This window comes from Archocentrus centrarchus, chromosome 5, assembly GCF_007364275.1.
Source record: "Archocentrus centrarchus isolate MPI-CPG fArcCen1 chromosome 5, fArcCen1, whole genome shotgun sequence".
Lineage (NCBI taxonomy): Eukaryota > Metazoa > Chordata > Actinopteri > Cichliformes > Cichlidae > Archocentrus > Archocentrus centrarchus.
This window is the reverse complement of record NC_044350.1, coordinates 25,493,442-25,505,932: the sequence shown is the minus strand read 5'-3', so window position 1 is coordinate 25,505,932 and position 12,491 is coordinate 25,493,442. Positions and strand designations below refer to the sequence as shown.

The window sequence follows — 12,491 nt, the reverse complement described above, 5'->3', positions numbered from 1 at the left end:
TTTGAAATCCTGTGAAAGTGCATGTCCATATTTAGTTCAGGGTACACGCTCCTTTAAAGGTAATGGGAAGGGCTGAAGTTTACAGAGATGCCAAAGCGGGCTTACACAGACTTCCTATTACACATTCTGTATTTATATTGGAGCCCAGCTCAGTAATGTTTATACAGTCGCTTGAAAAGAAGAAAAAAAGAAAGTTTTGTAAGATCTCACTTTAAAAACCAGTGGGGATTACTAGTTTATTGTAGTCACACAGTCAATAAATTTTAGCTGCAATACAAAGCCCAATTCATAATAAAATATATATATATAATAAAATTAATAGAAATATAAATAATATTTTTTAAAATACATATTGTATACAGTACCAGTCAAAAGTTTGGACACACCTTCTCATTCAGTGGTTTTTCATTATTTAAAAATTGTCTGCATTGTAGATTAATACTAAAGTCATCCAAACTATGAAGAAATACATATGGAATTATTTAGTAAACAAAAAGTGTTTTATATTTTAGATTCTGCAAATTAGGCACCTCTTTCTCAGATGACAGCTTTGCACATCTTGGCATTTGAGGTACTCACCTGAAATGGCTTTCAGCTAACAGCTGTGCCTTGTTAAGATCGTCAAATTGGTCAAATTGCTGCAAAGAAGAAACTTCGAAGGAAGAACAACAAGAGGAAGAGAATGGCTTGGGCCAAGGAACAGAAGGAATGGACATTAGACCAGTGATAATCTGTCCTTTAGTCTGATGAGTCCAAATATGAGATTTCTGGTTCCAAACGCCATGTCTTTATAGGCTGCAGAATAGGTGAGCGGATGGGTCCTACATGAGTAGTACCCGATGCGAAGTATGGAGGAGGAAGTGTGATGGTATGGGAATGCTTTGCTGGTGACGCTGTTGGCAATTTATTCAAAATCCAAGCCACACTTAACCAGCATGGCTACCACAGGATTCTGCAGCTGGTTTGCACTTAGTGGAACCATCATTTGTTTTTCAACAGGACAATGACCCCAAACTCACCTCCAGGCTATGTAAGACTATTTGACCAAGAAAGAGGGTGAAGGAGTGTTGTGTTTTGGTTGATTCCTTATGTGTTCCTTCATAGTCTGGATGACTTAATGGATTGGATGTATTAATTTACAATGTAGAGGGGAAAAAACATTGAACGAGGTGTGTCCAAACATTTGACCGATACTGTATATAATATAAAATATTCTAATAATATATATTTTACTATAAATAAAAGTATCACTGCTCATTAGTGTTGTTATGCTGAACCACTTTAATGCCATCTCATATTGGCTTCGCTTATTTGTTATTAATTTATTGGAAGCCATTTTTATTCTGCTTTATTTTACTTTATAAAGACACTTTATTGTATTATGCACTCACTGGGTACACATTACAAGTACGTTCTTGGAACCCCATTTTGCTTTCAGAACTGCCTTATTTTTTTGAGACATAGATTCAACAAGGGGCTGGAAATATTCCTCAGAGATTTTGGTCCAGATCTGTTGGCTGTGCATCCATGATGTGAATCTCCTGTTCCGCCACATCCCAAAGGTGCTCTATCGAACCTTTTCAGTACAGTGAACTCAGTGCGTTGATCAAGCGGTTTGAGTTGATTTGTTATCCTGCAGGAAGCAGCCATCAGAAGACGCGTACACTGTTGTCATATAGGGATGGGTATGATGAGCAACAATACTCAAGTAGGCTTTGGTGTATAAATGATGCTCTGTTTGTACTAAAGGGCCCAAAGCATGCCCATCATGCCATGGCCAGCCTGAATGCTGATACAAGGCAGGATGGATCCATGCTTTGATGCTGGTTTCATCGGATTCTGACCCTGCCATCTGAATGTCAGAGCATAAATCAAGACTCATCAGATCAGGCAACATTTTTCTATTCTGCTACCAGTTTGAGTTACTGTTGCTTTTCTATCAGCTTGAAATATTCTGGTCATTCTCCTCTGACCTCTGGCATCAACAAGACCTATTCGCCCAGAGAACTGCTCACTGGATATTTTCTCTTTTTCTGACCATTCTCTAGAGATGGTTGTGTGGGGAAAATCCCAGTAGATCAGCAATTTCTGAGATACAGAGAAGCCCCTCTGGCACAAACAATCATGACACATTCAAAGTCACTTAAATTGCTTTTCGCCCTGATTCTGATGTTCAATTTGAACCTCAGCAGGTCGTCTTGACTACATCTACATGCATTGAGTTGCTATGTGATTGGCTGATTAGATATTTGAGTTAATGAGCAGTAATAAAGTGGCTGTGGGTATATTCAGCTATTTACATAGTTTTGTATTTTTTAAAATCTCAATTTTTAAAAACTTATGGTATTTTTATTTTTTACTCGAGCTCATCTTATTTTACTGAAATTTTTTAAATGGAGCTTTCTTTTGTGTAGGCTTTACCTTATTGATATCTTTGTCATGTATTTTATTTTGTTGACCTATGTTTATTCTACTTATGCTATTTTGTTATAGGTTATATATTTTTTAGTTTTGACTGCAGTAGAAAATGTACTGTTTTCTAATTTGTTTTATCCCAAAATAAATTTTTTTTTAAAAGCCCAATTTCAATACTAAAGTTAGGTTAAAAATTAAAATTGATTGTATTTTTAAATCAAAGAATAATGCTGGTATACACTCATCCAGTTTTTAAGTTCTCCAGTTATTATTAAATACATTTAAGCTGTCTGGAGGTGAATGTCGACATCTAGTGGCCAAAATCATGTTGACAAATACTGACCCTTTACTGCAGTGGTTCTCAAATCTAGGCCTCGTGGCCCAGTGTCCTGCAGGTTTTAGGTGTGTCTCTTCTTCAACACACCTGAGTCAAATATAGAAGTCAATAACAGGACTCTGGAGAACTTGACTGCATACTGAGAAGGTCATTAAACCATTTGATTCAGGTGTGTTGGATCAGGGACACACCTAAAACCTGCAGGACCCTGGGCCACGAGGCCTAGATTTGAGAACCACTGCTTTACTGTGTGTGAGTTATATATAGAAATCACACCTCTCAAAAACAAAGCTCTCTAATCACAAAAAGAAACACAGACAACCGTACATTACATTCCAAAGTTAAATTTTATGTTAATAGAAATAAACATTTTCCAGTCACTTTATTTTACAATGTCATACCATCCATATGACGACAGACATGAAGCCATATCTAGACGTGGAACCTGATGTCAGTAAAGTCATTAAAACACACTCATGGAGTTGGTTGATTTAGAAGCACAAATGAAGAGAAACATCATTGAGCAAATGTTATATCAAACTACTTATGAAAGCATCTTCACAAAGAAAATCCCAGCATCCTTCTTGTGCTTTACAAAGGCTCAACAAACCTGTACATGTGGACGTCGGCATCGCAATGAATAATTTATGCTGCAGACTAACATTATGTTTACGCTGTTTAATACACTACACCTTAAAAGACAAACCAGGGATCGCCTGTTAATAGGCATCATGTTTTTCAATTCAAACCTTTTACAGAATGTTCAGGGAAGCCCACGAAACTAAAGAAGATCACAGGTTACAGGCCCTGACCTCACGGGAGCCCAAACCTGCAAGTAAAATTTTGAAAGGGCAGTTTGACATTTTGTGAAATCCTCCTGTCTGCTTTCTTGCTGAATTAAGGCCAGATGAGGAGACTGTTAGAGCCACGAGCCAGTTAGGTGAACATACAAATCTACCGGACAACAGGAATGGTTAGGGCAAGCAACACAGGGGGCGACGAGCTGGGGTTACGGATGAGAATATATTGAGGTTACGATCAGGAGAAATTCATGCTGACAGTGGAAAACAGACTTCCCTGGAAACAGTGCCTGGCTTTGTCCACTGGTAACAAAATCCACCTGTCATCACCCCTACAACTCATGTACTAACATACATTTATTCTGTACAACATCCTGTTTTATACCTATGCTTCTGTACAGAGTTTTGCAAGTTTTAGTAGTTTTTTTTTTTTTTGCTTGTTTTTTTAAACTGAACTAGCTCTTTGTCCTGCTTCTAGTCTGATGCTGAGGTAGGCTACTGGCCTCTGTGTTTCACCTATAATTAATCACATGAGTGTAGAAAGATGTGACCTGATAAGAGTGTGGTGGATACCACATAAGTGCATTTCCTGACAGCTGGATCTTATTTTCTTTGCTACTTCAGGGCCACTAAATTTCACAAGAAATTTACTTTTTAACTACATATATTTTGCATTTATTTTATAACAGCATATAAGTTCATGTATTAAAATGAACTGAGCTACCCAGGAAGATATAAAGCAGTTAAAATGAGCAGCAACATCTGCGTCAAAGAAACCAAGAACTCTTTCTTAAAGAACACATTTTGAAGTCTTTTAGGTTTTTCTTTAAATCATCTTTATGCATTTAGCCAGCAAAAAATTAATATGACAACAGATAAATGTCATTGGTAACTTTATCCTTTTTTTTGCTGATTCAATGTAGTATCTTTTTCTAAAAACCAACCATTGTGGACAAAGTACATTTTATCACAAATACGTCGTCACTTGTGCATTCCTACTTTATTTTTTTAGTTAAAAAAAAAAAAAAAAAAAAAAAAAAAAAAAGCACTTCCTCCAATTTACATCTAACGCTCAGCAAGAAAGCAAACATATTCCTCAAAATGTCGAATGAGTCCTTTAAAGAGAGGTGCTCTTTCAGCAGTAGTCGTTTTTGGCTTTATAGCTTAGTCCAGAAGGTGAGAACCCATTCACAGTAAAAGGTAACTTAAATAGTAATAAATAGTAAATGGAAAGATGCCAAATGTCATATCTTATCGTACAATAAAAATACACAGTTTTAAAATAACTTGTTACAATATCATAAAATATTTAGTTGAAGAACAGATTTACAAAAATTTTTTTTTAAATAATCTCTTCTTTTCCATGGTTAGTTATTGTAAGGCGGGATGTTTTAATTGAGCAGCATGGCCTGCAATTCCCCTGACCTGATATGTTAGAAGAAACAGACACTGACATGGATTTCACTGTGAAACACCCTACCTGTCACTATGGAATTAATCTTTAGACTAATTTCTAATTGATTTAAATCCAAAATGGAAGCAGAAGAGGACAGGTAACTTTAACTGGGGAGCATGCTGACCATAAAGAAGGGTGTCACTAATAAACTACCTCGAAGTAATTACTCATGTCAGATATAAGAAAGACAAGCCACAGTTCAAACAAACAGATGACAAAGGGCTTCTTACAAAGAACTGGGAGAACCATTTAAATATATTAAGCCACCCACCTTAGATCCAAACATCCCCTCTGTAATCAAACATGGAACCCTTATTTTCTTTTTTTTGTTTTTTTTGTGCTTAGTTTGTGAAAGAAACATCAAAAATACAGACAAACACATGATGTTATCATAACTGGAGAACTTGGAGCAGTGATACAGATCACCTGGAATGCAACCATAGGCAGTTATAATATAATCAAACTTAAGGGTAGGATAAAAACCACTCTTTTGGCGACACCCTGTCCTTGAGGTGGGTGTCTAGAGGCAGAAGCCACCTTGCTTTAAGGATGTCACACCTGCCCAGAGGAGTCGAGCGTTAGGGTTGCAGGAAAGACTTTTATTTACATTAATACTGTGGAAAAGCAGGACGATGCTGTAAATGAACAACAAAAACTAAACTTAAAGTGCCTCCTGTTTTCTTTCACAGGCAACCCACTGCTAATCGAGCTGTAGCATTTATTTAAGGGTGAGAGTTTGTGTTTGACTGTGTCTGTATAGGTGTGTGTGTGTCTGTGTGTGGGAGAGAGAGTGCTGCTGCCTTCTACTGTTGAAACAGTCTATTCTCTCAGCTGCAGTTGTCTCCCACTGTGCGTGTGAAGATGAGCCCATCAGTGACCAGGATACTGAGGTGGAGAGTAAGGTGGTGGGGCTGAAAAACAAGTAAGAAAAGAAAGCATGCACACAGACACACACACACACACACAGACACACACACACAAAGTCAGCCCTTTGCTCCTAGTCTGAAAGTTTGGCTTTTGTTTGTTACAGTTTTCTGGACAGATTATACCTCTATTTTCCAAGGGAGCTCAGAGGTAGACATGTGTATGAGACAGACCGGAACCACACAAAATATACACGGTTGTAACACCAAAATACTGACAACTTTACTGCACGTAAAACCTCACAGGTAGTAGGAAAGGATAAGAGCCTCCAGGCATGCCAGTGGCTCTGAGAGTGTGGACTTTATACACAGAGATACAAGCCAGGGCTTTTTTTCTCCCTCTTTGTTTAGCTTGGTAATGTGCTTCCAGTGACTATGCTGCAGCAAACACAATGACTAATTGATGCTGTTGTAAATGTGGCTGATAATTCTATAAGTCTTTGGGGATTTAATGAGGCTGGATAAAAACATAAGTTATAACAATTCATAGTGAGAGGGAAGAAGAACATCCGTTCTATATTTCATGGGAACAGTTGCTGAAACATCAGCTTTATATTACAACTAGAGAAAAGAGAAAATACAGTGATTAACACAAGTCATCTGGAAAATTGTTCCAATCCGTTCAGAGGATTAGCAAAAGTTTTAATCTGCTAGGAGCATTAAGGGAAAAGTCACCAAATTTGGTAAGATTCATTAATAAAATAAAACACAATGTTGTTAATCAAAGTAGCAAACAGAGATGCTACGAATGTCAAACTAGTGGAGAGACTACACAGTCCTCGTTTGAGGGAGGAAACATCCCTAATCAAAGAGGACAATGTCCAATATAGAAGGCATCCCTTCACTGAAGAGCACAAAATCAATATATGTTAGAGACTTAAGTGCAGTTCACCCTAATATTTATATTAAGGAACATTATGGAGAGATCAGGTGATCACCCAAAGAATCATGAATATAGAAAGTAAATTTTATGCCTGTAGTTGTCTAAATATCTTACTGGAAGCACCAAAAAACCCCAATATCACTGCCCTTATCTCCCGGTAATACCATGAAAGCAGTGACTTCACTTTCCCCACAGTAAGTAAAACAACTGTACATTATGGCACATCATTTGTTGTTTTATGTGCAAAAGCAGTTTTTGGTCATGATTGTGTTGTAACACATATGGACATGAGCCTAATATCATAGCCAGGAAACACTGTAACCCAATTTCTACTCTGAGTTTACGAGCTCGCTCTGAGGGACGTTATGCTGGTCTTACCCTGGCTGTATGAAGGATCCACTGGGTGCGGTGGGTATGGTCCTGGTTGCATCATTGGGTACTGTGGGGGCATGCCAGAATACTGGGGTGCCATAGGGTAACCTACAGGTGGATACTCTGCGGGTCCAATTGGTTTACCATAAACATCATACATGGGCTCAACCGGGTAGCTGGCCATGGGGATCTGCTGGGCTGTGGGTCAAAGAAGATCACACATTTATGAAGGAAAATCCTTACTTCATGGTTGTCTGCACAAACGTGGACATAACAATGAGAGATCTTACCATCAAAAGGTGTCCTGCCCCTCTGCTGCCTTCTCTGGTAAAGATAACAGCAGGAGCACATGAAGCAGCAGACCATGGTTGCAATGATGGCCACAAACAGGAGGATGGAAGAGGCAATTCCAGCTAAAGTGGTGGGGCTGAGGAGAAGAAGAAAAAGAGTGGAGGAACTAAAGTACAAAGCATTCCCTTTCTTACTTTGATCATCCAGCCTCGTGTTGTTCCTCCCCCTCTACACTTCTAATTACAACTCAGTCTAGAGAGAGTTAAAGGAGAGGTGGCTGTGATGTGAAGCTTTTGATTTTGCAAAGACTGACTCTGACATCGCATCCCAGAAAATGTCATAGACTCTGCACTTCTCTGTCTCCACCAGATTCCATCACCTCATAATCTCAGTGAAGCAACAAAGCCCTCCATTTTCTCTCAGACTCTGCTGCCCACTGATCTGATCTCCCACCAGGCTTAATAAGCTGCAAGTTATCTGCTGGGTGCTAAAGAGTGCTGGATGGTTTCAAACGCTGTGGAGGAAAAACTGCCATGCCATGCAGCCTCTGGCAGGCATCAGTCCCCCCAGCAAAATGACTTCTTAGCACATTTGCTCCTAATGATTTTTTATTTTTTTTTTGCTGCTGTTGTTTCCATTTGCCTGTGGAGGGCACAGCTGTAATGTTATCAGCTGAGGAGGTCCTATTACTCTAACCAGGACTGTCTTCCCCTGCCGTCAGCAAGTTATCTTCACTTCTGTCTCATAACTGTTATTCACTGTAGACACTCACACAAAATGCAAATCAATTAGACAAATCATATAAATAAAATGTTATGATAAAAACCGAGGGAGGCAGCTAAATGCTTCAAATAAGTTAGTAAGGAGCAACAAACATCGAAATGAGGCAGAAGCAGACAGGCTTTAGTTTTTACTTGATGTTATTTATATATAATTGAGTGGAGCATAGTACAATGTTTAGCACTGTCACATCACAGCAAGAAGGTCCCAGGTTTGATTTTTCTTGGGGCCTTTCTGCATGGTCTTTGTGTGTTCTCGGATACCCTGCAAGTATAAAGATACGTTAGGTTAATTGGTATAGCCAGATTTTAATCTGGCTATAGGTGTGGGTGTCAGACTGCATGGTTGTCTGTCTCTCACTCAAGTTCCCTCCGAAACGGCAATGTGTGTGCTTCAAGGGGATAAAAGTCGCCTACAGTGATTGTGCTTGAGGCAAAAGCACAAACCCTGACTCTTGATGTCAAGTAAATGACTAAATAAGTGATGTATAACCCCCACTGCCGCATCTACACCCACCTGAACTGGAAAAGCATGCAGCGCTTCTGCTCCCTCTCCGTGATCATCTTGAAGGCGTCCAGGCAGCAGTAGCGTCGGTTGCAGTTCCCACAGCAGAATGTGATGAGAGGGCAGTCGAAGCCATTGTGCCAGGTGCCATTTTTATCCACGTACCACAGACAGTCCTCGTTCCCACTGACTGCAAAACAACAAGAGCAACGCAAAGTGAAAGGCAGGATGACACAACAGAGGAAGTGATCAAATGACCGGCTATGAAAAGTAGCAGAGAAATGAGGAAAACTGCAAGCTCTACTTGAGTTTGCTCTTTAAAGTGATTATTTTCCTTTTGATCTCTCCGTTCTGACACACTGTTGTTTGTTTTTTATCAAAGTCCTGTCTGTTAATTCACAGATCCTGCTCAGGTTTGCCTTGAGCAAAACATAAATATGCATTCTGAACATTTGCTGGCGCTTCTTTCTTACATTATTCTTATTCCAGACCAGTCACAATGCATTATTCAGCAGTTCCCTGTGGCAGCGGCTGAAAACTGATTCGGGCTCCAGTACTGGAAGGTACCCAGGAGCTTTAAAGGACCTGAATGACTGTAACAAAAGATCACTTTCACTGTTGGTAAATCTGACAGTTCTGTATCTGACTATGAAGTATATATAAAGCATTTATGAAATATTTGGCATTTTTTAACTAAAAAAGTAACCATAATAATTCATTTAATTTCAAAACAGTTATTAATTTTGCTAATTTGCAGCTTTTATCTGGGGGGGGGGGGGTCTGTGCACATCCACTTCAAAATCTGGATGCAAGAAATGTAAGTTTCATTTCTATGGTCTGTGGGCATGCTTCTGAAAGAATAAACATATTATAAGCTCTTAATTGAGATAAAAAGCACACACATGATTATGTTTTCCACATCGTATAATTGAAAGCAGCACTAAATTACAGGTCACAGTATGTTTGTGCAGGCTTCACTGCTTTCACTGCTTGGGTTTTTTTTTTCTTGCCTCAGAATTGGCCTTTGGGGGGGGTGACAACACACAGTTGGTTCACATACTGTAAAGGCCAAGAGTTTTATAACAAAGCTGCGCATTTTCACATCAGTGACGCCTATTAAACTTGAGTAAATGAAACACCAATTAACAAACCTGGGCTTAAAAAAAAATAAATACTTGAATGTAATATTGATTATAGTGATTTTCTTTCCTATGCAGGAAAAACCCTGAAAATGTCACGCATGTTACGTCATCCAGTGCAAGCTGCAGCCTGTATGTAAATAAGATGACACATTTACCCTGAGAGAGCTGCTTTTCCATGCTGGCCTGACTACATTAAACTAATGGAAACTTCACTAAAGGCTGTCTACAGGACAGTATCAAGCCAAGATTTGTATAGACTTGTCTCCTGAACCAGCTGACACTAAATTTGGTTCATGACCTTTGAGTGTTGGCACTGACAATACATTTTCTCCACTTTTATACAAGCCTTAATTTGAGAAAAAAAAATCTATTAGTGTTTGCTATTAGTATTGTTTAGATGCATACACTGCTGAGTGTGTGTGGCTCATCTCCAAACTACCATTTGGCACACTGTTCCAGCTCTAAACTTGCTGAGTAACAGCAGCAACCCCACTGCAGTAAATTCTACCTTCACTGTAGTTACAATGTTCAGTTTTTGTAAACCATTTAAAGAGGTTTTATTTAACCTTATGAGCTGAAGTTTAACACATCATACTGGTGCTGTTTTTATTTGATCATTTTGTCCATAGTTCACTGATACCCCACACACTGCAATTAGCACAAAAATAAACACTTAAATTGTTTATTTTATGCTTGAGTTTGGGTCATAGATGGTATAAAAAGACAGATGTAGCCACCCGCTATGAAGCCTCGCTGGGCATTTTTGATGTCACCATATCAGAAATCAGAAGTGATGAGCAAGGGGTGAAGCTGAGTGTGAAACTGCACCAGCTGAGCTAGACTGGGCTAGACTCTTGGAATGACCCTATTTTAACATCATGTTTTATTCAGCATGACCTGAATATAGCAATGAAGCTCAAACTCATCAGGAAAGTATTTACTGAGATCACAGAGCGAGGGAGCAAAGGCCTGCTTTTCCACATATTTCTATACAACCTAAACCTAATGAGTTGCCCGCTGCTGCCTATTCAAAATTTTGCAGGTTTAAGGCACTTCTACTTTGGCCTCACAGAACCAGAAGCTATGTCCATCTTTTATACTGTCCATGATCTGTATGTTACTTTAATGTTCCTTTTAAGTGTTTTTATAGCAAATCTGGGGAATGAATGAATGAATGAATGGTTTTTTTAATTAGCTTTCCAAAATTGTCTTTAACAAACTAGTCTGAAACTTTTTGTTGCAATAAAGTGGGATTTGAGCAAATTTTGAACCCCGGTTTATGCCACTCTGCTGGAGAAAGCATCTTTTCCACATACCACCCACCATATAAAACAATAGCAATATATCAGCATTTTATTCTGCATATAAAAAATCTGGAGGCTTGGCCTTCAACCAATGCAAAGACTCTGCATTAACTATACGTGGACTAGTCTTGCTTATAAGCAGTCACCCCTACAGACCAGGAACAACCTTGCAAATAACAGGTCAATATCAGCCAATAATATCGGCCAACTGACTTACATAAAGAGAAATAAGATTTTCACCTTAACAGTTACCTAACGGTAAGGTGCACATTAAAAAACTAGCTAGCTCATCGTTCACTTCAGTAGAATTAAACGAGGAACAACGATTCAGTACATATGTACATACATTACAGTGCGACTAGTTCCCGTAATAAAGGCATCAGCGAAAACTAAATGTGGCTGGACGCTAGTTGTTCAGGCCTAAAATAAACACCGAAGCTCCGGGCTAACAAGTAAACAGCCAAAAGCGGGGTGAAATCATGGTGACTGCAGCGCGGAGTGCGGGATAACCAGGAATGTTTAAAAAAAAAAAAAAAAAAAAAAAAAAAAAAAAAAAAAAAGAACGAAGGCAGGGATCATCCGTTCAACCGTTACCGTAAGCTAGCGGCGCGGCCTGGATGGAGAGCCATAATCTTACCCTGAGAAGTGCTGAGGACGACGGCGAGCACCGCCAAAGTCACCGAGATGAGGGGCATGTTTCCCATCCCCGTTTGATTTAACGCCGAGTTTTTTTTTTGTTTTGTTTTTTTTAAAGAGCGGGTGTTTTCATCGGTGTGGACGAGCAGAAAGAGCCGTGCTAACGGTCGTTCTCGGGCATTATCCTGGCTTGGGAACAGCACGGGAGACGGGACGTCTCTGACAGTCGGTAATTTATCCGTGGAAATGACACAGCGCGGTTGTGACGCCGTTCACCCGGGACGAGGGGTATGCTGCCTTCACGTACTGCTCGAAAAGTTAGAATTATTTCCCATCGCTCCACCATCGACGATTTGCCAAAAAGAAAAAAACAGTTTCACCAATGTAATAATATATATAATTGTAGCAGTGTTAAGTGAAAGAAGTAACAGGATCTTTTTACTCAACGAAAATGCACAAATACCCAGTAACAAGTACACGTCTTACATTGAAAATTTTAAGAGTATTAGCAGTAAAATATCAGACTTGGTCATTATACAAAGTGGTCTTTATCAAAATAATGCACACTATTTTAAAAGTCATACGCAAGATTATAATTAGTGATGCAATAATGTGAACATCGTTATAAATATTGCCTGATACATTGCA

The 12,491-nt window shown here is 39.0% G+C and overlaps 1 protein-coding gene across 1 annotated transcript; it reads right to left on the bottom strand.

Moving 5' to 3' along the window:
- Positions 1–3,080: 3,080 nt before the first annotated feature.
- shisa4 (shisa family member 4) lies at positions 3,081–12,144 on the bottom strand. Its single transcript, XM_030729026.1, has 5 exons — positions 11,845–12,144; positions 8,774–8,951; positions 7,477–7,613; positions 7,193–7,384; positions 3,081–5,919 (listed from the first exon to the last, which is right to left on the bottom strand). Exons 1-5 carry the CDS (start codon positions 11,909–11,911, stop codon positions 5,879–5,881), a joined length of 615 nt encoding a protein of 204 aa, XP_030584886.1. The 5' UTR covers positions 11,912–12,144; the 3' UTR covers positions 3,081–5,878.
- Positions 12,145–12,491: the final 347 nt, after the last annotated feature.

What these genes read in the sequence shown, in the direction of transcription:
- shisa4 (XM_030729026.1), bottom strand. Translation starts at nt 11,911, where the DNA reads ATGGGAAACATGCCCCTCATCTCGGTGACTTTGGCGGTGCTCGCCGTC. An exon ending in CGTCCTCAGCACTTCTCAGG is followed by an intron (nt 8,952 to 11,844) that starts GTAAGATTATGG and finishes GTTGTTTTGCAG; the next exon opens with TCAGTGGGAACGAGGACTGT. An exon ending in TGCATGCTTTTCCAGTTCAG is followed by an intron (nt 7,614 to 8,773) that starts GTGGGTGTAGAT and finishes TCTTCTCCTCAG; the next exon opens with CCCCACCACTTTAGCTGGAA.